Source organism: Rattus rattus, chromosome 7, assembly GCF_011064425.1.
Source record: "Rattus rattus isolate New Zealand chromosome 7, Rrattus_CSIRO_v1, whole genome shotgun sequence".
In the NCBI taxonomy this organism is placed as follows: domain Eukaryota; kingdom Metazoa; phylum Chordata; class Mammalia; order Rodentia; family Muridae; genus Rattus; species Rattus rattus.
The window spans coordinates 19,841,074-19,866,716 of NC_046160.1; the positions used below are offsets into that span (position 1 = coordinate 19,841,074).

Below are 25,643 nucleotides of genomic sequence, written 5' to 3' on the forward strand. Positions count from 1 at the left end.
AGTACAAAGGACAGAAAAGGAGCTGTGGAATCGAATGAGGAGGAGATAGAGGTGGATCTTGGAGAATATGAGAGGGGAATAGGATCAAAATAGAGTGTATGAAACGCTCAACAAAATAATAGAAATATTGTTTTAAATAAACAGGATTTAAAAAAAAAACAGATTCTTCACCAGAGTGTCCTATGTCCTCCAGCAACAGCTGTCCATCTGCCACTGTGACACAGTGAATGAGCAAACAGTGAAGAACAAATAGGAGAGATATGATCACCCTCCTACCTGCATCCTTCAGGCTCCTGAGACCCGAGCCTGCCCTTTAGCACAAGCAAGTCACTACATAACCCATTCATGCTCAATGATAATGGTCACTGTACTAATAATGCCATCCATGGACCACTTTCTTTTTACCAGTTAAGGCATTAGACATTCTATAGCACAGTGTCTTCTGCGTCCCAGAAATTATCTCCATTTTACAAATCAGGAGAGTGACTTTTAAATGTGCATGCCTGAAGTCTGGCCACCCACTACTAGTGGGCAGTGGGGGCTCTCTAGAATGAGCCAGGGACTCACCCCGCAACTTGTAAGACCTATGAATGATTCTAACAGAGAAATGAAACTAAATCCTTTAAACTTTAATTTTTACATGCAATTATGGGCTCCTTCCTTGCAATCCCATAATTGTGTTATTAAGGGTAACTACAGTGTGGTTTTCATAAGCTAAAATTAGGTCATTGCTAGACTTTCTCACATGCTCCAATTCAATGTTTGGTGGAGAGGCAGGAGGCGTAATGATGTGTTGGCTCCCTGGTTCCTGAGCACGCACACAGTTGGCAAACCCACAATTCCCTACCTCTTCATTACTGGGTGTCGCTGCCATTCTCTTGAATTGACAAGCAATTTCTATCACTGTTTTTCTGCTCTTGAATGATAGCTTGCTGTTACCTCAGCTCTGTCAGTGTTATTTAATTTGTTGTGGGCTCTCGGTATAACCTCATGGCAGATGCTGAGGCATACAGAATATTTTGGTCTTTTTTTTATTTTTCCCCAATAGCTAAATTGAAGAAACGCATATATCATAATAGGTGAAAACAGCTCAAATTGCCTATATTTTCCCCATTATTTTAACCTCAGGTTAAACTATATGGATCTGACTAGGCTTAACTATTTTTGATCTGTAACAATGCTAGTTTTACAGAGCTCTGTCTAATAATGCCAATGTAAATTATTCATATCTTATTTGGGAGAAAATTATAAGTACAATTTCCCTCGGAATGTGCTGGAACAATGACACTTAACTGGTGATATTCTGCCTGTGAATTTGTGCTATCTCGGTAATTTGCCATACCACTACCAAGTAACTGCAAGATAATTGCAAAGTTATTTTAAGTTTGCATATGTTTTTCTAGGATTCACAAGTCGTGGCTGGCAGTTCGTGTTCTTGCCTTCTAAGTGAGTTCCCCCGTGTTCTCTCATTCTCTCTCCCTGGATTTCTTTACTGGGAAGCAGTAGTGAGTGGGAAATGTGGCTATCTGAGTAGACCTTCGCCAAAGAAGCTTCACTAGCAGGACTTTAAGACTTGCTCTTCATGGCCCGCTAATAAGGTGAACTTGTGTCTGTGAATTTGAGGCTAGCTTCACAGATGGAGGATGTGAGGTCTATGTTGTGGGATTGCATCAGTTATAACCATATGGCTTCCTGGACAAGAATCCTAAACCTTTATTGACAATGTCTCAAAAAAGTTAGATGTTGACAATTTGGTGAACCCCTATTGTATACCAACTTCTTGGTTGGGTCAAATCTTAAGTAATACCATCACAAACCCTCTAAGTTTGGTACAATCCGTCTGTATAGGGAGATAAATTGGTTCCTAGACCCCAATGCTAGTTCCACATTGCAGATCCGAGATGTAACTGGTGAAAATGCAATGCCAACTTTAAAACCCATGTGGCCATTCACACCACCACCTCCTCTCTCCTCCATGTCTAGTTCATCATCTAATCTTCTAGGTTCTGCCTATAAAACAAACCTGGACTTTGTCTACCCTCAACTGTTTTCCCCACTAACACTTCACCACTGTCTCTCCTGAGGGCAAATGCAGCAGCCTCTAACCTCCTCCAGTCTGCATGAATTCTCACCTTCATCTGGCCACCTACTTGTTTAAGAATCACCATCCTACCTACAGCTTAATCAAAACACAGCTTATATGCCACCCCTGAGATACGCACACGCATGCACGCACGCATGCACATGCTTGTAGGCGATTGACAAAACTCCAAACAAACAAAACAAATGAAAAAAAACCATGTATTTTGACTTTCCCAATCTGCCTTTTCTAGCCATTTCCCTCCAATACTTAAATATTCCAGCCTCAACTAAACCCCACTAAACCTTCCAAGTTACTTCCTGTTCTCCCATGCCCCATGACCTCACAAGACAACTTCCGTGGCCTCTGTGTAGTTGCTACAAAGGGCAGCTACAACCATCTAAAAAATTCCCCACCATTTCTCCAGCAGGTAAATTCTCCTTTCAAGGCCTGTTTCAAATGTCACCACCTATGGGAATGTCCTCCCAGGCTGTCAGGAGAGTTATAGCACCTCCTCCTTATGGCCACGGGCTTTGTACACATTTTTAATTGAGTAGTGTCTGTTGAATGACAGCCGGTTGTCGAAATGTCTAATTCATCTTCCTCACTTTGTAATGAGCCCCTTGGGGATAAAGATCATGATGTATTTATCTTCGGATTGCCAACGTTCAGAAGAGTGCATGGCACAAGGTCAGTGCTCAATAAATGTTCATTAAATGGACACATGCCCTCAGAGTCTCTGATTCACATGAGAAACTAATTCAGTACACCAAGCTGAACATGAACAGGAAGTAAGGATATTAAATTTTAGTTGAGGCTTGCCCACCCAGGGGCTCTATGTCAGGGACAGCAGAAATCTTATGCTCAGATCTGATAGAACTGGGAGGCATCAGAATGTTCTGGCATTAATCATTTTCCTTTCTCTCACCAGAAAGAAAGGTCTTCAGACATTTTTCTAGAGCTAGTCATGGCACATGACACAGCGTCTCTCGAAGAAACCTCCGTGGTCAAGTTCAAGAACCAGGACTTTAGATTCTTACGGGATCGTTGCCTGAGCAGGGGTCAGCTGTTTATAGATGACACATTCCCTGCTGAGGCATCTTCCATTGGCCAGAAACTGCTCATGGGAAAGCGCCTTCCAAAATTGGAGTGGAAGCGACCACAGGTAAGGGAGCCCCATCTGGGAGCACAGTAAGCTCTGCGAGTCTGGGCGCTGTGCTCCATAGCATCTCCTTGTGAAAAGACAGTGATCCAGCCTCAAACCAAACAGGAAAGAAAAGTAAGATTCATCTGGTTTCTCTGCTGCACTCATAGGTCCAGTCCAAGAAATGGGAGGGCTCTGTGCTCAGAGGCAGAGCCTGAACCACGGTTCCTAACTCTGTTCTGATAATGACCGCAGCTAGATTAAAACATCTCAGTCCTATGACTGGGAAAATGACTTGTCATGGTTACGGAGGCTGTGCTGCTTGGTCTCTAGGGTCTCTCCACCTCCTTAATTGAGCCCATCTATCAGTCTGTCGTCCTTTATTCTCTTCAAGTGTCAGTGTCTTTATGTTCCTTTCTTCTTACCTACCAGAATTTACTCAAAAGGAATATATCATGTCAGTCATTTCTACTACAGGAGGAATTTAAATACTTGCTCTGCCTCTCTCTTTTATAATCACATTCTTAGTCTTATAAAGGCTTGGTCATCCACAAAAGGACTCAGACATCACAGACACCTGTGACATCGGGGTGGTTGTGCAGGGCGGCAATTGAATCACCTGACTCCCCCACCTCAATCAGTAGCAGATGGCCACTAACTCTACCTTGCAGCAAGGTGAGCCCTGCTGCCTTCTAGAACTATCTCAGTTTTGAAGCATGAAGCTCAGTTGGGAACATTGCAGTGGACTGAAGTTTCCTGTGGTCTCCTCAGGACTCTTATAAATGTATAGGGACTAAATTGCAAATGTTTTGGGGTGCCCGATGCTTCCTCCTCATTTCCTCCAAAGCTGCCAGCCCAGCCTAAAACAAGAAACAAGAAACCAGTACAGAGGCTTGTGAAAGCAGTTCTCAGGCACTATGTGTATGCCAAGCACTGTACTAGGCATGGTGAGTAGCACCAGAGTAGGCTGTACAGATGGTGATTTCTAATGAGGCCCCGGTAAGGATGGGACTATCTATCTTGTCCAAAACTATGCAACCAATAATTTTAGTTATGCACATGTGAAAGAGAACTCAAGACACCAAGCTCTGAAGGGAAAACTTCTTACCTTAGCTGGACAGTCATATTCTCTAGGGAAGAAAAGGACCAATGGAAACCAGGTGGGGTTTCAGTGCTAGTTCACGAAAGCTGGATGCATTCATAAGTCTTGTGTGGTTGGTCCCATCAGCCCTTTGCAGTAGGTCCTCAGTCCCCCCCTTCTTTTGTTTTTATCACCTACAGAGGTGGAAAAGTCTATTTAAGGAAACTCTGAAGGGTCATTTTCCCTCCTCTGTTGTTTTGAAAGATGAAACTCATTTAGAAAGTATTTTTGCTTCCCTCACAAAGGTGCTGAGCAGTCTATGTGAGACCTTATTTATAACACTCCTATTTAGAGAGGGCTGAGCGTGTCTAATTATCTAATTCCATCAACATCTCAACCTGGGGTGCAAGGAGAAACTGAGGCAAATAGAAATGGCTCATACCGACTCAAACCAGTAATCTATAGTAAAGGCAACTAGAGGCCATGTTCATTTTTCCCATCATGCTTCACACCCTGGGACTGACCCATATTTTAGCCATTGTTTGTTTCAGCATGTATTCCCAAATATCATATTTCTTAATGTGTTCCTTTCCATATTCAGCAATACTGGTGTTTGTGTAATAATTTCTACAGCCTTCCATATAGCTTATCTTACTCACAGCATCTATGGATTTTAATATTACAAGAAAGAAAACAGGGTTGGACAGGTGATACAGCTTCACTGAGGGGGACATGGCTAGGGAAACAGGGAGAGAAGGAGAGAAAGACCCAGGAGTGAGATCACGACTCCCAAGGCCACATGCTACACTTTTACCCACATGAACTCTCGTGCCTAATAAGGGTTTGTTAGAACCTAGGAAAATAAATAAATGCGTGAGTGTGGAGGTGACTGTCTCATGTGTACGAATGAGAAAACTTTTTTTTGACTGATTTCCCACATATGCTAGCCAAGAGAAAACCCTGGGTATATACTTCACTACTGTGGTATCACTGACTACTGTAGCACGCAGATGGGACTATGTGAAAGGCCCTGCATACAAGAGCCACAACTAACCAGGCCCAGGCCTCAGGGTAAGATAAAGACACACACAGTGTTATGGGTTTTAAACTCTTCGAACAATTTTTAAAACTACGAGGGACTGCCATCAATCTGATTCTGCCTGTAAAAGTGGAAAGAGAAGAATGACCAGTCTGAAGTTGCACAGCTAAACAATCCCACACCTAAATGCCTGACCTCAAAATACATTGTCCCCTATAAGGTGTCATTGTGACCTCATGTTATATTTTATATTCTTGCCTTTTGGGTTGCCAGCGATAGCTTATGCACCATTAGACTCTCCAACCTCATATAGTCCAACAGGAACCAACCCCTCTAGAAAGTCAGTCTCTCTGTGGCTACGCAATTTCTTTGTTCCGTTTCATAGATGAAAAACAATGGGAGTGAAAATCAGACCTGCGCCATACTACATATGACTCTCTGAAGAAGGAACTAAATGCAATGCTTAGAATCTAGCAATTGTAGGTACTTATTAGACACTAGCTGTTGGTTTTCGGATACCTCAATATTCCTAGGCTTTCATAGGCCGAGAATTTCAATTTCAACCCTCAAAAAAAATCAGCAAATGTTTCCAAAGAGAAATGTAGGTCAGAAAAAATGTTAGGGGCTAAGGGGCTGGTGGGAAGGAATGTGCAAAAGACATTTCTTCTCATTTTCTGTATCCCATTTCTGCTTTCAGTCAAGCCTCCCCTACAGCTTGCTTGATGCTTATCATGGGTCTGATCAGTTCACCCGAAACTTGTTCTGAGGCCCCATCTCCTCATTCTAGTTCATTTTAGACAATGGGGAAACTCCACATGTAGGAAGCTGCTATTATTCTTCCTGGATTATTCATCCACACGCAGTAGATTCAACAGTAGCCTCAGGAGCTGAGACCTGGCTTCAGTTTTCTGGGCCTACCACAGAAAATTGTTTCCTATCCCATAACTTTTTTCTGTCTCAGGAGCCTGAGACCTGGCTTCAGTTTTCTGGGCCTACCACAGAAAATTGTTTCCTATCCCATAACTTTTTTCTGTCTCCCTCTTTCCCATCATCTGCTGTATTTGTTACTTTCCTTGTTGATGGTCCAAAATACCTGACAGAAGCAATGTAAGGAAGGAAGGGTTTATTCTGACTTACAGTTTAGGGGTATAGTCCGCCATGGCCAGGCAGGCATGGCATCAGGAACAGAAGGTGGCTGTTTGTATTATGTCCATTGTATCCATAGTCATGAAGCAGAGATTTGAGGGGATGGAAGAAAGGAGGAGGGGAGGGGAAGGAGGGAGGGGAGGAGGAAGGAGAGAGAGAGAGAGAGAGAGAGAGAGAGAGAGAGAGAGAGAGAGAGAGAGAATGCCAATGTTCATCTCCACGTAATGGTTCCACCCACACTGGTGGTGGATCTTCCCACTTGAAGAAACTCCCTCACAGACATCCCCACAGGATGGTTTCCATGATGGCCCTATGGGATTTCCATCAGGGCAAGCAGTCATGATCAACTATCACATCCACATTTCTTCTTTTCTCTTCTCTTTCCCTCTAACAATGATCCAATAAAGTGTCTGCTGAAATGTTGTTGAAGGGAAATGGTTCTCACAGCCTGACCCGCCCTGTTTCTCTCTAAGGACTGTCCAACTTCAATCCTCACTTCAGCCTGGGCTCTGTAGCAGCCTGTGATCTTGTAGGGAGGAAACTCAAGGATTCGTCATTCTCAATGTTTCCTATAACCTGCGCTCTCAGTAAGAGATAATGCCAAGAATAAACATGGGGGTGTGTGTGTAATGCATCCCCTAAATTAAATTTGGTACTTAGAAGGCCCACTTTAAGGAGAATTTTTATTCTATGGGTGACAGTAATAAATCCACTTGTTCAGTATGTACACAGTTGAGATATTATACTAAGAGTGTGCATGAAATTTGCCATTTCATTACTCTCCCAGCCCTGTATGGTGGATGATACTATTCCCCCTAAATCAATCAGTGGTGTCCTGTAACCCTTTCTGCAATAATGAAGGTACTCATTCTGCTCCATTCACTGCTATGGGCTGTAGTCAAATGTGTCTACTGAGTACTTGAAATGTGGTCACTGTGATGTGGAGATAGAAATTTTAATATTGTAAGTCTAAATCAGTGGTTCTTAACCTTCCTAAAGCTTTTAACAACATTATAGTGACCCCCAACCATAAAATTATTTCATTGTTACTTCATAAATGTACTTTACAACTGTTACGAATTGTAATGTAATTATCTGATATGCAGGATATCTGATATACCAACCCCAAAGGGGTCACGACCCATAGGTTGAGAACCACTGGTCTACACGAATATGTACAGCTATAGCTGCCATAGTGGACAACACAAAACCGAAGATCGGAGATCTTCACATTGTCATCAACGCTGATTGAGCAAGGGATCTGGATGCCACCTTCAACCCATTCAGGGAAAAAAATAACCCAAAGAATGGGCTGCATATCTAAAGCATCTTCTCATAGGTGCTTGGAGCCCAGCTTACGGCTTCATCGTGGACCCAGCCATGGTCACCCAGAGCAATGCATTTGCTGCCCAGGAAACATCTTCGCTTAGTCAGAGTCATTTTGGGGAGGCATATTCACTCATTAGAAGTGACTCACCAAAATATATTGTTCAGAAAAGGCATAAAAAGAAGAAGAAAAGAAAAAAGGAAGATGCATATCTGAATGTGGGGTAAATTGTGAAGACGCTTTATCGTGTAACAGGTGACAGAAGGTACCAGTGTAATTATGCCAACAGCCAATTGCCATTGAGAAAAAAAAAAGAGAGAAAAGAAAAAGAAAAGAAAAACTGTAATGCCAACACATCAGAATTCTTTCGGAAAAATATAGGAAAGGAATTATATTGCCACCTGTCCAAAGAAAAGCCTAGTCCCCATCTGGAAGGGCTGAGTGACAAGATGATGAGTCTAAGTGTTGCAGACTGAACATCAAATGTTCCCAGAGGCTTATGTGCCGAATGCTTCATCTCCAGCTGGTGGCGGTATTTTGGATGATTCCAGAAATGTTAGGAAGTAGGGCTTAGAAGGAGGAAGTAGGTCATTGAGGGACATGCCTTTGACATTTATGCCTGGTCCAATGCCTTGACTCTTCTCTGCTTCCTGTTTACATCCTCCAACAACCTCCTCCAACAACCTCCTCCAACAACCATGTGACTACACCATGTTCCTACTAAGGCTATCGATAAACCAACTTCCCGAACTGGGTTCCATAATAAACCCTTCCTCTTCTGAGTTTTCCCCAGGCGTTTTAGTCACAGCTGTGTAAAGGTAACTATTTACCATCCATATCTCTTCCACGAGATCAGTACTTTGTGTGGGAAATTCATGAGAGATCTTCAAAGAAAATACTGTGAGGCAAATGCTCTTATACAGGGGGTGATACCTCTAAAGACGATGGAGAACACTTCCATGGCCGCTTCAGGTAGGGTGTTTGCCAAGACTTGCATTATATAGGTTTCTTACATTCCTAATATAGCAGAGAGTAATCCAAACCTGGCTTGGAGAGAGGGACCTACTGCCTAGACCGAAGTCATTATGATTACTTAATTCAACAGTTACTTAGTTCCATGATTATTGGTGGCTTATGTTATTATTCAGATTTTCCAAATACATGACAAAATTTATAATGTATACTTATATGTGTGCACATACCATATAGCATTGATATATGATTATATAGTCTCAATGATTTGTCAATATCCATACTGACAATATATGCTCATACATAGTGATATATCTATATTTAACCCATTTATGAATTTTCAAGGAGAAATGTGTGGTAAAGTATTGATTACAAAGTTATGAATGCTGAGCATCACCATGATATGCAGTTTGCTTCCTAGAGACAGGGGAAAGTCTTAAGTCAGGGGAGTGAGAGCCGGGAAACCCAGAGGTGTGATTCCCCATCTGACCAGGACCAAGAGAAAATCACTTTGTCATCTCAAGCTGAGAACAAATTCTTTCTCCCCTTTGTTATAGTCAGACACTTGATGGGTCGATCAGTTTGGATGTTTCCACCCACACTGGGAGGGGAGACTGAGTTACTGAGCCCACCAATTCAAATAGGAATCTCACCCACCCCTTCTCGGACAAACACACACAAGGAGGGAGAATATTTACCAGATAACTGACTCCCTGTGATCCAATTAAATTGTCATATCACATTAACTCCTGCAACTTCCTTTGGTATACCTAACGATTCTGAGCCTCAAAGATTCTGTCTATCTCACAGAATCAAATACTTCAAGCCGGGAAAGACTTTAGCTACTAGGATGTTGGGAGGGGAAGAGAGACTCATGTGGCAAACGGACCTGGCACTAAACTCCTCTGGGCCTGATTCCTTGCCCCTGACGGGCCTCACACCACAGGATTGCTTTGGATCTTGAATGCTACCTCTGACTGACCTAATGATTCACAAGTGTGGAAGGCACGGCTCCACGGCCTCAGGTCTACAAAACCGCCAGCTGATCCTGCGTCACCACCCTGTGGTAGTTTGGCACAGATCTGTCCTAGGATCTTATCACAAACCTTTCCCCCACTGCCCTGGTTTGCCAAGGCCACCTGCCAACCTGGGACTTTCCCAAGCCGAGCTTGCTCTTTCTTAGCCACAGTTACACAGGTTCTCTATGCGCTTTTCTCTGCAAAGCCAGATGTACAACCTGAGATGCCTGAGGATCATCACCATGCCCCATCCTACCTTCCCTTTCTGACTAGGGTCAAGCCTCTCAGAGCCAGCACGAGGCATGAGGCATGAGGCAGACCCTTAGGGGACAGGAATTGTAGAGACTGTGCCCACCTTTGACCCAATCAGTACCATTGTTTGCTAGGAAACTTGATGTTGGCTATTAATTTCAGTCTATTCTGTTCCTAACTACTTTTCTATATACTTTTCCTCCTCCTCCTCTCTTCCCCCTCCTCCTCCTCCTCCTCCTCTTCCTCCTCCTCCTCCTCCTCCTCCTCCTCCTCCTCCCCTTCTTCTTCTTCTTCTTCTTCTTCTTCTTCTTCTTCTTCTTCTTCTTCTTCTTCTTCTTCTTCTTCTTCTTCTTCTTCTTCTTCTTCTTCTTCTTCTTCTTCTTCTTCTTCTTGGTATTGCTTTCTGTTTGTTTTTCTCTTTGTTTTGTTTTGCTTTGCTTGTAACTTCCATTATTTTGGTAAAAGGATGTGTGTTTTTCAAATACCTTCATAATATTTAGCTAAGGGATCTAAATTTTCCTCCTTCTGGCCCTTGTAGTGCTATTTTCTGTTATTTCGAATTCCAAAATGAAACTATTCTTGCATTTTTTTCATTCCTACATACATTTCTACTTGATGATAAGCTAGTCTAAGTCTATCTGGTCTGTGATGTCAGCATGTGTGCACATGTGTATATATGTGTGCATGTGTGTTTACTCTCATGTTATATATAAGATTTCATTGGCTTCTCTTTTTTAAATTTTTTTTTACTTATTCACTTTATATCTCAGTCCATGACCGCCTCCCTGTTGCACCATCCCACAATCCTTTCCCCCCACTCCTCCACTTCCCCTCTGCTCTGGTAGCTCCTTCCCCATATTCCCTCCCCCAGCTTGATACTTCAAGTCTCTTTGAGGCTATGTACTTCCTCTCCCACTGAGGTGAGACAGGGCAGCCCAGCTATTAGAACACATCCCACAGACAGGCACCAGCTTTTAGGACAGCCCCCATTCCAGTTGTTCAGGACCCACATGAAGCTCAAGCTGCACATCTGCTACATATGAGCTGGGAGGCTTAGGTCCAGCCTGTGTATGTTCTTTGGTTGGTGGTTCAGACTCTGAGAGCCCCAAGGGTCTAGGTTAGTTGAGTCTGTTGGTCTTCCTATGTTGTTCCTTTCCCCTTTGTGACCTACAATCCATCCTCCCATTCTTAAGTAAGAATCCCCAAGCTCCATACACTATGTGGATGTAGGCATCTCTATCTGTCTAAATCAGCTGCTGGGTGGAGCCTCTCAGAGAGCAGCATGCTCCTGTCTGCAAGCATAACAGAGTATCATTAATAGTGTTAGGGATTGGTGCTTGCTCATGGGATTAATTTCAAGTTGGGCTGGTCATTGGTTGGCAATTCCCTCAGTCTCTGCTCCATCCCCTGTGACTGCATTACTTGTAGACAGGATAAACTTTGGGTTAAAAGTTCTCTCTCTCTCTCTCTCTCTCTCTCTCTCTCTCTCTCTCTCTCTCTGTGTGTGTGTGTGTGTGTGTGTGTGTGTGTGTGTGTTGGTGTCTCTTTCACTCCACTGGGGTTTGTGTCTAGATACAGGAGGTGGTCTCTTCAGGTTCCATATCCCCAATGTAATGAATCACAGCTAAGGTCACCCCCATTGATTCTTGGGCACATCCCTTGCTCCAGGCCATGTCTCATCTTAAAGATGTCCCCTACCACCTTACCCCAGAAAGCTTCAGATTTCCATTCATTTTCATGGCCTTCTAACCAACTTTCCTGTCCTTCCTCATACCTGATCCTGAACCTTGCCACTCCCTTCCCCATTCCCTCTCCCACCCAGATCTCTCCATCCACTTGGACTATTTTATTCTCCCTTCTAAGTGAGATTCAAGTTTCCTCACTTGGGCCTTCCTTCTTCTTCCTTCTTGTTTAGCTTCTTTGGGTCTATGGAGTATAACATGGTACCTGTATTTTTTTTTTTTTTTGGCTAATGTCTGCTTATAAGTGAATACATATCAAACATGTCCTTTGGGGACTGGGTTACCTCACTCAATATGACATCATCAAGTTCCATCCATTTGCCTACAAGATTTATGATGTCTTGATTTTTAATAGCTGAATAGTATTCCATTGTGTAGATGTACCACATTTTCTTGATTCATTCTTCAGTTGAGGGGCATCTAGGTTGTTTCCAGTCTCTGGCTATTACTAATAAAGCTGCTATGAACATAGTTGAGCAACTGTCTTTCTGAGATGTTGGAGCGTCTTTTGGGTGTACGCCCAGGAGCGGTATAGCTGGGTCTTGAGGTAGAACTAATCCAAGTTTTCTAAGAAAATGCCAAAACGATTTGCAGAATGGTCGTACAAGTTTGCACTCCCACCAGCAATGAAGTGTCCTCCTTGCTCCACATACTAGACAGATGTGCTTTTTCTAGAGTTTTTTATCTTAGCTATTCTGACGGGTGTAAGACAGAATCTCGGGGTCATTTTGATTTGCATTTCCCTGGTGACTGAGGACTTTGAACATTTCTTTAAGTGCTCCTTGGTCATTTGAAATTTCTCTGTTGAGAATTCTCTGTTTAGCTCTGAACCCATTTTTTTTTCTTTTCTTTTTTTTTCTTTCTTTTTTTTTTTTTATTAACTTGAGTATTTCTTATTTACATTTCGAGTGTTATTCCCTTTTTCCCGGGTTTACGGCCAACATCCCCTAACCCTCCTCCTCCCCTTCTTTATGGGTGTTCCTCCCCATCCTCTCCCCATTGCCCCTCCCCCAACAATCACGTTCATTGGGCTGAACCCCATTTTTAATTGGATTATTTGTGTTGCTGGTGTCTAACTTCTTGAGTTCTTTGTAAATTTTGGATATTAGCCCTCTGTCAGATGTAGGTTTATCTAAGATCTTTGCCCAGTCTGTGGGCTGATGATTGTCCTTTTAACAGTATCCTTTTCCTTACAGAAGCTTTGCAGTTACATGACGTCCCATTTATCAATTGTTGATCTTAGAGCCTGGGCCACTGGTGTTCTGTTCAGGAACTTGTCTCCTGTACCAATGTACATTTCCCACTTTCTCTTCTATGAGATTGAGTGTATCTGGTTTTATGTTGAGGTCCTTGATCAACATGGACTTGAGTTTTGTTCAGGGTGATAAGTATGGATCTATTTGCATTCTTCTACATGCAGACATCTGGCACCATTTGTTGAAGATGCTCTCACCTTTCCATTGTGTAGTTTTGTCTTCTTTATTAAAAAGGAAGTGCCCAGAGGTATGTGGGTCTATTTCTGAGTCTTTGATTCAATTCCATTAATCAACGAGTCTGTTTCTGTATCATTACGATGTTATATGCAATAATGATAAATACTATTGCTCTGTAGTATGGATTGAAGTCAGGGATGGTGATTCTTCCCGAAGTTCTTTTATTGTTCAGGATTGTTTTGGCTCTCCTAGATTTTTTTGTTTTACCATATGAAGCTGAGAATTGCTCTTTCAAGGTCTATAAAAATTTGTGTTGGAATTTTGATGGGGATTGCATTGAATCTGCTTTTGATAAGATGGCCATTTTCACTGTTAATCCTACCTATCCATGAGCATGAAAGATCATTCCATCTTTAATATCTTCTTTGGGGACTTGAAGTTCTTGTCATACAGATCTTTTATTTGCTTTGTTAGAATTATACCAAGATATTTTATAATATTTGTGGCTATTGTAAAGGGTGTTGTTTCCTTAATTTCGTTCTCGGCCCATTTATCATTTGTGTAAAGGAGGGCTACTGATTTTTCTGAGTTAATTTTGTATTCCACAACTTTGCTGAAAGTGATTATCAGCTGTAGGAGTTCTCCGTTAGAATTTTGGGGATCACATATGTATATTATCATACACTGCACCAATATCGATACTTTGACTTCTTCCTTTTCAATTTGTATCCCCTTGATCTCCTTTAGTTGTCTTATTGCTCTGGCTAGAACTCAAGTGCTATATTGAATAGGCAGGGAGAGAATGGACAGCCTTGTCTTGTCCCTGCTTTTAGTGGAAATGTTTTAAACGTCTCTCCATTTAGTTTGATGTTGGCTATTGGCTTACTGTATATTGCTTTGATTATGTTTAGGTAAGTGCTCTGTATCACTGATTTCTCTAATACCTAAAGGATTTTATCAAAGGCTTTTTTAACATCTAATGAGATGAACATGTGATTGTTTTTCTGTCAATTCGCTTATATGGTAGGTTATGTTGATATATTTTTGTATATTGAACTATCCCTTTGTCCCTGAGATGATCCTACTGATCTTGATGGATGGTGGTCTTTGATGTGTTCCTGGATTTGGTTTGAGGGTATTTTATTGAGTATTTTTGCACAAATGTTCATAAGAGGCATCTCAGTAGGAAGTTGAATGTTTAAATGGTTTAGATTTATTAGGGTGACTGTAGCCTCATAGAATGAGTTTCCTCTGTTTCCATTTTATTGGGTCATTTGAGTATTGGAACTAGCTCTTTTTTAAAAAGTCTGATAGAATTCTGTACCAAAACCATCTGGCCCTGGACTTTTTTTTTTTTTTTTTTTTTTTTTGGTTGGGAGATTTTTAACGACTGCCTCTATTTCCTTAGGGGCTATGGGGCTGTTTAAGTAGTTTACCTGATCTTGATTAAACTGTAGTAAGTGGAATCTATCTAGAAAATCTTCTATTTCAATAAGACTTTCCAATTTTGTGGACTACAGATTTTTGAAGTAAGACCTAATATTCTTTGAATTTTCTCAGTGTCAGTTGTTATGTCTCTCTTTTCATAACTGATTTTCTTTATCTGGGTACTGTCTTTCTGTTAATTTGCCTATCTTGGTGATTTTCTCAAAGAACCAACTCTTGGTTTTTTTGATTTGCTGTTTTGTTCTTTTTGTTTCTAACTGATTGATTTCAGCCCTGATTTTGATTATTTCCTACCTTCAATTTCTTTTTGATGTGCTTGATTCTTTTTTTCTAGAATTTTCAGGTGTACTTTTAAATTACTGATATGAGAACTTTCTAGTTTCTTTAAGGAGGCATTCAGAGCTACGAACTTTCCTCTTAGAACAACTTTCATTGTGTCCCATAAATTTGGGTATGTTGTGCTCTCATTTTCATTGAATTCTACCAAGTCTTTCATTTTTTTTTCTTTATTTCTTTCCTGACACAGATATTATTGAGTAGGAAGTTGTCCAATTTCTAAGAGTGTGTAGAATTTCCAGTGTTTCTGTCTTTATTGAAGTTCAGCTTTAATCCTTGATGGTCTGATAAGATACAAGGTGCTCTTTCAATTTTCTTGGCTCTGTCAAGGCTCACTTTGTGACTGACTATATGGTCAATTTTGGAGAAGGATCCATGAGGTGCTGAGAAGAAGGTTATTCTTTTGTGTTTGGGTGAAATATTCTACACATGTCTGTTAGGGCCATTTGATTAATAATGTGTATTAGTTCCATCATTTCTCTGTTTAGTTTTTATCTGGATGTTCTGTCAATTAGTGAGAGTGGTGTTTTGAAGTCTCCCACTATTAATGTGTGGGGTTCGATGTGTGATTTAAGCTTTAGGATTTTTTTTTTTTAACAAATGTGAGTGATTTTGTTTGGGGCATAGATGTTCAGAATTGAGATATCATCTTGGTAGATTTTTCCTTTGATGAGTATGAAGTGTCCTTCCCTGTCTCCTTTGATTAATTTTGGTTGAAAGACTATTTTATTAGATATTAGAATGGCTACTCAAGCTTGCTTCTTGGGTTCATTTGCTTGGAAAACTTTTTTCCAATCCTTTATTCTGAGGTAATGTCTCTTTTATGGCTGAGGTATGTTTCTTGTATGTGGAATGATGGATCCTGTTTTCACATCCATTCTCTCAGCCTGTGTCTTTTTATTGGGGAATTGAGTCCATTGATGTTGAGAAACATTAAATACTACTGATTGTTATTTCCTGTTATTTTGCTATTGTTGTTGTTGTTGTTGGTGGTGGTGGTGGTGGTGGTGGTGTGTGTGTGCAATTTTCTTGTTTTTGTTGGTATGGAATTACTTATTTCCTGTTTTCTTGGATATAGTCATTTTTCTTTGGTTGGAGTTTTCTAGTATTTTCTATAGGTCTGGATTTGTGGATAGATAGCTTTTAGAGTCTCTGTTGAGATGTTGGGTGTCATTCTGATAGGTATGCCTTTGTTTGCTACCTGGCCTTTTACTCTTAGTATTCTTTCTTTGCTCTATAGATTTTGTGTTTTGATTAATATGTATGAGGATTTTCTTTTCTGGTCCAGTCTAGTTGGGTTTTGATAAGCTTCTTGTATGTTTACAGGCATCCCTTTCTTTAAGCTGGAAAAGTTTTTTTAGAAAAACTATTTTCTGGGACTTGGAGGTGGGACTCTTTACCTTCTTCTATGCCTGTTATTCTTAGGTTAGGCCTTTTCACACTATCCCAGATTTCCTGGATGTTTTGTGTCAGGAATTTTTTAGATTTAACACTTTCATTGACCAACGTATCAATTTCTTCTACTGTGTCTTCTGCACCTGAGACGTCTTCCATCACCTGTGTTTTGCTGGTGATGCGTGCACCTGTCGTTCCCGTTCTCTCCCCCAGGTGTTCCAGCTTCAGGAATTTCTCAATTTGTGTTTTCATTGTCGTTTCAACTTCTACTTTCCGGTCTTGCACAGTTTTATTTACTTCCTTCACCTGTTAAATGTATTTTCCTGTATTTCTCTAAGAGATTTATTTATTTCCTCTTTAAAGACCCCTATCATCTGTATAAGATTGGATGTAAGGTCATTTTCTTGTGTTTGGATTGTGTGAGTGCGATAGCTGTGCTTTGAAGGTGTCGTGTTGCACTGGCTAATGTTGACTGAGTTCCTTCTAGGGCCTTTATCCATCTGGATGGTTTTGGTCCCTTGATGTCCTTGTTGGAGTCCATACTGGGGGCAGGGACAGGGGGTTGGTGCATGGTCCTTAGTGGCCCTGGTGTGGCAGACCTCTGACTGATACTCTTGGGCTGTATGGTTCCGGACCTGCAGTTCTGTATGGTTCATGAGCTTCAGGTCTGATGAAGGTAGACTGAGAGGTGGCAAAAGAATGGAGGTCCCCGTGTGATAGCAGGCTACTTAAGCAGCGTGGCTTGTCCCAGAGGGCTTAGAGCAGGGAAAATGGGTAGAGGAAGGGACGCTTACTTGTCTGGTTCAAGAATCTGACAGAGGTGAAGGAGAGGCAGCAAGAGAATGGAGGTCCCTCTAGGACAGCAGGCTGCCCAAGGCAGCTTGTCTTCGCCTAGAGCTTCACTGACTTTAAAAACAGACACACCAGAAGGGGGCATCAGACCTCATAACAGATGTTTGGGAGCCACCATGTGGTTGCTGGGATTTGAACTAAGAACCTCTGGGAGAGCAGGCAGTGCTCTTAACCACTGAGCCATCTCTCCAGCCCTTCACCGACTTCTTAATTGGCAGTACCGTTCTTTCTTTTTTCTTTCTTTCTAAACACTGAAACTGTAGATTACACAGGACATATTTATCCCGTGAAAGTGTGGGAGAATTCAACAGGAAAATTACATAATGGGAATACTAAGATGGTAGCCTTTGAAATCTTAAAAATATTGATCAAGATTATTGATTTGGGGGTATAATTTACTAATTTAAGCCATTTTGTCATTAATTTTTTTCAGAAAGTTATTAGTATTTTCAATTGATTAACACAAAATTTCCTGCTGGGTTTTTATATTCCCAACGCTCATTTTTATTTTTAATTTTATTCTGGTTTCTTTAGCTTATTTATCAAAGGTCAGTTCTGTGTAAAGCCACTATCCTGAGCAGAACAATTTATTTACCTTATTATTCTTGCTGTATTTCTGGCTTATTTTATAACTTACAGGTTGTTTTCCTTATCACTTCCTTCCTCCCACTTTTGTCCCTTTCTTTCTATTATCTATGAATTGACTGCTTAATTTATGTTTGATTCTGTCTTGTTTAATAATGAATGCATTCGAGGCTACGGGTTTGTCTATGAGCATAGCCATTTTAATTTCGCAGCTATCACACAGGAGAAAGAAATCAATAATTATTGAACAACACACCCTGTCAGATGCTGTGTTAAGTGTTCCACATCCTTCCTCATTTGCAGAATGGAAGGACTCATCCTGCTTTGTGAGTCTGTGGGGAGCCTGCAGGGACTAGCCTAGGGGTACCACAGCTAGTGCTCAGTGGATGAGTTATAAATGGTGGTCATCACCCTGCTTCACAGTCCAATTCTCTCAACTGTCCCTACATTTTGTCACTATGTTGGCAATTGAGCTACAGCAAAGAAGGAAGTGTTCAAGATCTCCAGGTCACCTGAGGAGAAAAGTCAGGGCGAAATTCCATATGCAATCTGTCTGCAGAAACCTTTGAGACACAACACTTTCCGGTGCAAGTCATGGGAAAGCCAATGGAGCAGCAGCAGAAGAGCAGAGCAGTGGATAAAGATAACTACAGGATGGGCCATGCTCTTGCCTCAAACCTCCATGCTCTCTACCTTCTCTTGTTATATGTGCACATGAAGGCCAGAGGCAACTTCAGCTGTCCTCCATCTTTAGCCACCATCTATCTACCTTGACTTTTACAATAAGGTCTCTCACTTTCAGCTGAAGTTTACCAAGTAGGCCAGGCTAGTTGGTGAGCTAGCTCCGGGTATTCACCTGTGTCTGCCTCCCTGGTGCTGGGATTAGGAGAAGGCTCCACCACATCTGGCTTTTTACTATATATATTTTACCTACATTTATATATTTTTATAACAAGAGTATTTTTTAATATTTGAAAGCATAATGCAATCTCATCATTCCCCCTTTCTCTTTCCTTCCTCTATCCCCTTCCATGTGCCTCCTTTTGCTTTCTCTCAAATTCAAGGCATTTTCTTTAATTATTGTACACATACATATTCCAGAAATATAAATGCAACCTAATCGATCCTATAATATTACTTATACATTATGATTTACCATTCAGTGTTGGATAAGCAGTTCTTCCCTGTAGAAGACTATTTCTCCCACTCTCAGCATTCCTTGGTTGCCTGTAGTGTTTTGGGGACCTCATGACCTGTCCTCCCTCCATGTTAACATGTCTATTGGTACCATCATTGCTCAGTTCATGTTTAGTCAGCCATATTGAGGAGACTTCATAGTTGTAGTTTCTCTGGTATTCTAGGAGATACGGTCTCACAGCAAACTTCCTCTTCTGGCTCTTATAATCTTCCCATCCCTCTTCCCCCCAGTGATCCCTGAGCCTTAGGTGTTGGGATTGTATTACAGATATATCCCTTGGAACTGGGCACCACATGATCTCTCCTGTTGTGCATTTTGATGAGTTGATGAGTTGCGGTTTTCTTCAATGATCTCCACCCATTGCAAAGAGAAGTTTCTTTGATGAGGGATGAGCACCATAGTTATCTGTGAATACAAGGACAAATATTTAGTTAGGGTTTGTGATGGTTTAGTAAAGTGGTGGTTGTAGGTTCTCCAAGGTCCATGACTTCACTAGCCCCTGGCAATTGGCTAGGTTTAAGGTATAAGACATGCTTTTCTATTGAGTAGCCTTTAACATGGGGCTGAGGACCAAACTCAGGTCATCATGCTTGCTTGAAAGGCAAGTATTTTACCACTGAGCTACATCCCGGGCTCCACCTTCTTTTCCTATTCCTGTGAGTAGGCTTTAGAACTGGATGTTTTCATTCAGATAGTAGACCTCCTTTGAGACATGTAATCCCTTTTCCTAATAGAAGTGACAAGCCATGGTCATTGAAGTGCCCCCACTCGGCAGCCAGTGTACAGAAACATGGCCCCTCAGGGCAGCTTTTGCTGCTTATGTGAATTGGAGACCTTTCTAAGTATACTCTGCCCGTGCTTATAACAGAGGCCCCATAGGACAGCCAAATCGCCTCTCCTGGCATCAGATGGGGTCAGTTCACTGTTGATGAAGCAAGGGAAAGCTGCTATGAAGATACCCTTACTTGACAAAATGCAGGCTCGTGCACCTTCGCATGTCCTTGGTCCATGTTGTCACTGGGAAGCCCTGGCAGTGCTTGAAGGACTGAAGGGCTGCACATAGTGTAGTTCTCTGTCCTTCCAGGGCTGCAAAGACCCTGCTCTCTGAGGACTTTGTGTCAGTGTGAAAGGGAACAATAGCAAAACAATTCCCAAATTATCCAAACAATAGACTAAGAGCCACACAGAGAGGTCACAGAGAAAAACTCCTGGGCTCTTTGAAGGAAGCAAATCCAAAAGGCTGATGGGCCCTGGAGTGAGAGCCATAGCTTTATGCAAGTATGACCTGAAAGTGCCTGAAGGTCCCACTGAGGACTTCTCATAACACACACATCTGCTGTGAGTCCTCCAAACTCATCCAGATGTTGTCACACATTGACACTATAGTATTCCTCTACAGTGTCCAGCAAATGTGTGTGGGCTAGCTGCCAGGGAAGGATAGAGGTTCCCCAGACTCAGTCTGTGAGTAGCTAGGGGCAGGGTGGGCAAAAGCTGATCTCTGAGGCATGCTGTTTCCCCAGTGAATCTTTCCTTGGAAAACCTGAAGTCCTGATATTTCTCAAAGTCTCATCTGATGAGTGGATATCATTCACTTTTATTTGTTTATAACCTTCTAATAAAACACAGGCTTGTTGGGAGCAGAACATCTGAGAGTACTTGATAAAAAGATCTTCAGACCTTATTTATGAGGTTCCTTTGCTGGTTTCTTTGTGTGTTTATTGCCTAACTTGTGCCCGCCCCTTTGACACCTGCTTTCCCGAGAGCCATAAAACCTGAAGAACAAAGGAAAGTTTCCTAATTCATATTTTAAGCACCTATTTAAGGATTAACCTCTATCCCTCAAGGGCAAAGTGAATGATATTGTTGATACCACACTGGTGCAGAAAAGGAGGAAAGAAACTCACAGCTTTTCGTTGTCTTTTGTAAGGATTTATCCTTCGGCCCCCCTTACTTCATTCTGGAAGGTGTAAGCAGATTTGACATCCAACAAGGAAGAGCGGGTAAGACTCCATGGCTCCCATCCTGCCTTTTGCCTTGGTTTTCAATGAGAAATCATGGTCTTAAGCCAAGTTCATAGATACCTATCCTGTATCTAGCTACCATCTATCTATACTGCCCTGTATACTGCTACTAGCCTGCAATCTGCTCATTGGGCTTTCTAACTGGAGAAAGGTGTCTGAGGGTGCCTTTGTGATTTCTGCTCTGAGCACAGGAGCTGGCATGAAAATTGATGGGGTTGGTAGTAAGGGAGAAGACTGAGAGGAGGAAAATCGAGTATTTGGAAGGGCTCACACTGATACCTGTGGAGAAGGTCAAAGCTAGTAATCCCTCCAGGGGAAATGAAGTAAACTACTGCATGGGCTAGAGAGTCCCCTGGATAGGAATAAACAGGGCAAACACTAGCTAAGGAAAATAGCAGTGTCTTCTACAATTGTATAAAGTATCATAGCTGACTATGTTCAGTGATTTTTTTTTAATGCTATGATGCCAGCCCTGGGCAATTCTAGGAAAAAGAATCAAGGAGCAAGTTGAACCCCTTAATTGGCAAAGTCTAGCTGGGGCTTCCTTGGCATTCCTCACCAGACCATGCCCTACTCCTCTCCCCTAATACCTACACCGCCAGCATAGCACCTCTTTTTTATCTTGCTTGGAACTGGCTCAGTAAATCTTATTGTCCAGTTTTCCTCCCTCGGGCCTATACTGGGCAAAAATTCAGAAGAGGTTGACTATCTTTAGCTCAAAACCCCCAAATTTTAACTGTTCCAAACTCTGAAAATCTTTTCAATACTACATGGTATCACAAAGAGAAAATTATATACCTGATCTCACATGGATGGTCACAGTCAAAACCCAGGTGTGAAAAATAAGACTTAAGGAAAATAAGTCTGAATGGAAGGAGAAATAAGAAATGAGTATGAGGAAGATGTATGTGAAACATGAAGGAATTTATATTTAGATTTGGGTCTCGTTCCCATATAATTTTTTATGTATGTGAAGATATTCCGAAATTTAAAATAATTTGACAATGTTCTGGCCTCAAAGAGATCAGATTGATATTTGTGTTGTAATCTTAGCAAGATGTGGTATCCAGGAACCATAAAATTTAAGGGGTGGGATTTCCGGGTATGACCAGTTGCCTTCTTACCGCTTTATCACCACTCAGGAGACTGCTGGTTCCTGGCAGCACTGGGTTCTCTGACCCAGAACCCACAGTGTCTGCAGAAGATCCTGATGAACCAAAGCTTTTCGTACCAGTACGCTGGGATTTTCCACTTCCGGGTATGTGCACCACAAGTATACTGTCCTAGGACGAGAAGCTCTTACAGGTCATGAATATTCTAATGGCTTGGGAGCCTGAGATAAAAGTGACATCTGCGTGTCAGTATTCCTCCTCTTCCTCCATAACATGGTTCTGCTTTTTGTTTAACGGCCCAGTCATACACAGAGAAGAGGAGAGCTGAGATGCTTGTGTGGAAATCAAAGTGGTAGAAACAGGATGTAGAAAAGTCCCTTGGGCATACTCTGTGCCCTTGTACATAACAATTAGTGAAAGAAACACTGACCTAGTACCCTAGAGGTGACAAACATTGAGCTCTTGCCTTCCATGTGCCACACCGTGGTACTCATGACAGGGTTGGGGATCAGCATCTGAGAGGATAAGTTCTGCTTCGTTATTCATTCCTCTTTGCTCAAATACCTTGGTAATCTCTGCACACTTCTCTTCCATGGGAATTTTAAAACAATTTTGTCTAATTAAACAGAAAAGCCACTGTGATGTAGAATAGAACAGCATGTAATTTATGTATTAATTTGGAAAAATTACACTTTTATTGTTTTAATTATTCCTTTCCAGAAACGAAGTATATCTTTCTATTTATTCAGAACTGATTTTTATGCCTGCCCATAAAATGTTACAGTTACGTTTTCATATTGGTGCTGTATCCTTCTTGCTAAATTTATTCTGAAATATTTTACAACTGTATAGCCAATGTGAAGTTCTTTTGGCTTTTATTCCCCACTATCCAAGTAGATATTGCTGGGAAAAGAGAGAAGCAACAACCTCTTGCATAGTAAACTCTCTGGACACCTCACCGAATTGAATCTATGATTCAATCTGGATCTTCAAGCAGTTGTTTCTCCTCTTTTCACGACCCTAGTCATCATTCTCCTCTTTTGCTTTGTCACATTCCCTGAATCAGAGTGACAAAAGTCAAACTCACACTCCTATGGATTTTAGTAAGGGGCTTTCCTGATGCTATCAGCCCCAGTTTGCTAAGAGTTTCCTTAGAATGTGTGCGCCTGTGCTGTGTGGAGTTATTTTCTGTGTTATGTTATTTTTAAACCATGTTTGAGTTACACTATCTTTGTGATGCTATTATATCCTTGGCTATTTGAAAAAGTTTTAGTAATGTTTGCTAATCAAACATTCAGCACAGCAGACCAAAAGGGAAGCATAGCAAAAAACAGGCAAATCTTTTCAAAATATGACTTCTTTAACTCTTCTATAGCTATTAATTTAGTCTATATAACATGTTTCTCTCGGAGATATTTCTTCTTTTGTGTGTGTGTAGTGTAGATAGATAGATAGATAGATAGATAGATAGATAGATAGATCCTTGCTTGTATGAGAACTAGCTTTCAGGGTACTAGAAAGCTCTATGCAAACATCCAAAGGAGGAGGACAATCAACAGTCCTGCCCGGCCATGATGCCTATGAACCAGCATGGCGCAATAACCCAAAGGGTGCAGTAGTGGCACACATACCTTGGTGGTAACCAACAACTCTCTAATTGGACTTAAACATTCTCAACACGAGGGAAAACGTACCTGGTACTGGAAACCTAGCTCACTCATCAGTGCTAGGGAAGTCAGTTGTCTTGGAGGAAAATATGTAACCACCTCTTTACTAAGTCAGCACGATCCCTAGCTATAACAATCTTAAACATTTGTCCTCACACCCACAGATATTTATTATCATTTTATTATTACTATTAATTATACTTTATCAGCAGGACTGTTTCTCAATACAATGTCTTAAAGCTGCTTCTGGGATTCTCTTGTTAATATGTTGTTGTGTGTGGGCCAACAAGACGTTTCAGCAGGTAAGAGTCAAGCAAGCTTGATGGTCTGTGTTCAAGACCCAGGACCTACAGGGTAGACGGAGAAGACTTACTGCAGCAGAGTCCTCTGACTGGATATATACGCAGGCAAATGCACCCTCTTAGGTCTTTCTTTATGCCTTCTCAATCTCACTGTCACTGATATAGGTATGCTTCGTAAGGAACATTCAACGCTTATTGCTTAGCAACCTCTTCTGCCCTCATTTCCTTTGACCATGAGGTTTTATTTACCTTCACCAGAGAGAAGTAGTCCCTTGCATCATCAAGTTACATGAGAATGCATCTGGTCTCAGTGAAGGGCTTCTTATTTGGAACTGGATTATTCTGTCATGTTGCTTTTCCTCAAAATCCCCATTGTCCCATAGACTTATAATTTCCATTGTTGTAGAAAAGTCCAGTGTTGGTGACACTGTACTATCAAACCTTAAGGCTCTAAAGGACTGTTTCTCCCTGGAGTTCAGAAATTTCTCTAGGATACGTTCAGATGTGTATGATTCTAAAGTTACTCCTGAGGGCTGGAGAGATGACTCATCAGTTGACAACACATATTGCTCTTACAGAGGACATAGTTCAGTTCCTAGCAGACACATGAATGGCTTCAACCATCCATAACTCCAGTTGCTGGGTAGTTGGTGTCATCTTCTGGACACCTGCACACACACACACACACACACACACACACACACACACACACACGCACACGCACACGCACACGCACACGCACACGCACATGCACACGCACACACACACACACACACACTTAAAATTTAAAATCGAAACTAAAAGAAATATTCTTAGGCTAGGGAGATGGCTCAATCATGGCAGTATGCACACACACAGACATACATAGACATACATACACGCATATATGCACAAATGCATACATGTATAATACACACATACTCTTCCCGGAGGGTGAATGAGACATTCAGCCTAGACCAGCCTCCTTCTTTTGCTACTTTTCACTCCATCATTGCTGTACCTCCTTTTGATTTTGTTCCTCACTTCCCAAAATCCAGCTAGACAATACTAGGTCTTCTGACAGGCTCCCTAGTGATGCGGTGCTGCCGAGAGTGATCCAAAACCTACAGTAAGAGCACTGTAGAACATCCAGAACTGAACTGAGCATAGGCTCACCATAGCACTGCCAGCACTGCTGGGCCATGCCTTGGGTTACAATAACCAGATAGTCAGCATGACATACTCTGCCCTTCTAGGTAACAAAGAAAGCCAGACAATTACCCCAAGACCTTTGTCACCCTGCCTCTGCACTTATCCTAAGTCTAGTAGCCTGTATTTAATCCCCAGGACCCACAGGGTGAAAGGAGAAAGTTGTCTCCAACAACATGTCCTCTGACCTCTGCATACATGCTGTGATACACACACACACACATGCACACGCACATGCACACGCGCACACACACACATAGTAAAAACTCCCGAGGATCAACTACAGGGCTGACCTCTGTCGGTCTC

The 25,643-nt window shown here is 41.7% G+C and overlaps 1 protein-coding gene across 1 annotated transcript in view; it reads left to right on the plus strand.

The window, feature by feature from the left end:
• Positions 1 to 2,989: 2,989 nt before the first annotated feature.
• Capn13 (calpain 13) overlaps positions 2,990 to 25,643 on the plus strand; it is a 72,524-nt gene continuing 49,870 nt past the window's right edge. Inside the window, exons 1-3 of the mRNA XM_032908939.1 lie at positions 2,990 to 3,245; positions 20,975 to 21,047; positions 22,211 to 22,326. Of these exons, the coding sequence (XP_032764830.1) occupies positions 3,048 to 3,245; positions 20,975 to 21,047; positions 22,211 to 22,326 (387 nt within the window). The 5' untranslated portion in view covers positions 2,990 to 3,047. The remainder of the gene's footprint in view (positions 3,246 to 20,974; positions 21,048 to 22,210; positions 22,327 to 25,643) is intronic.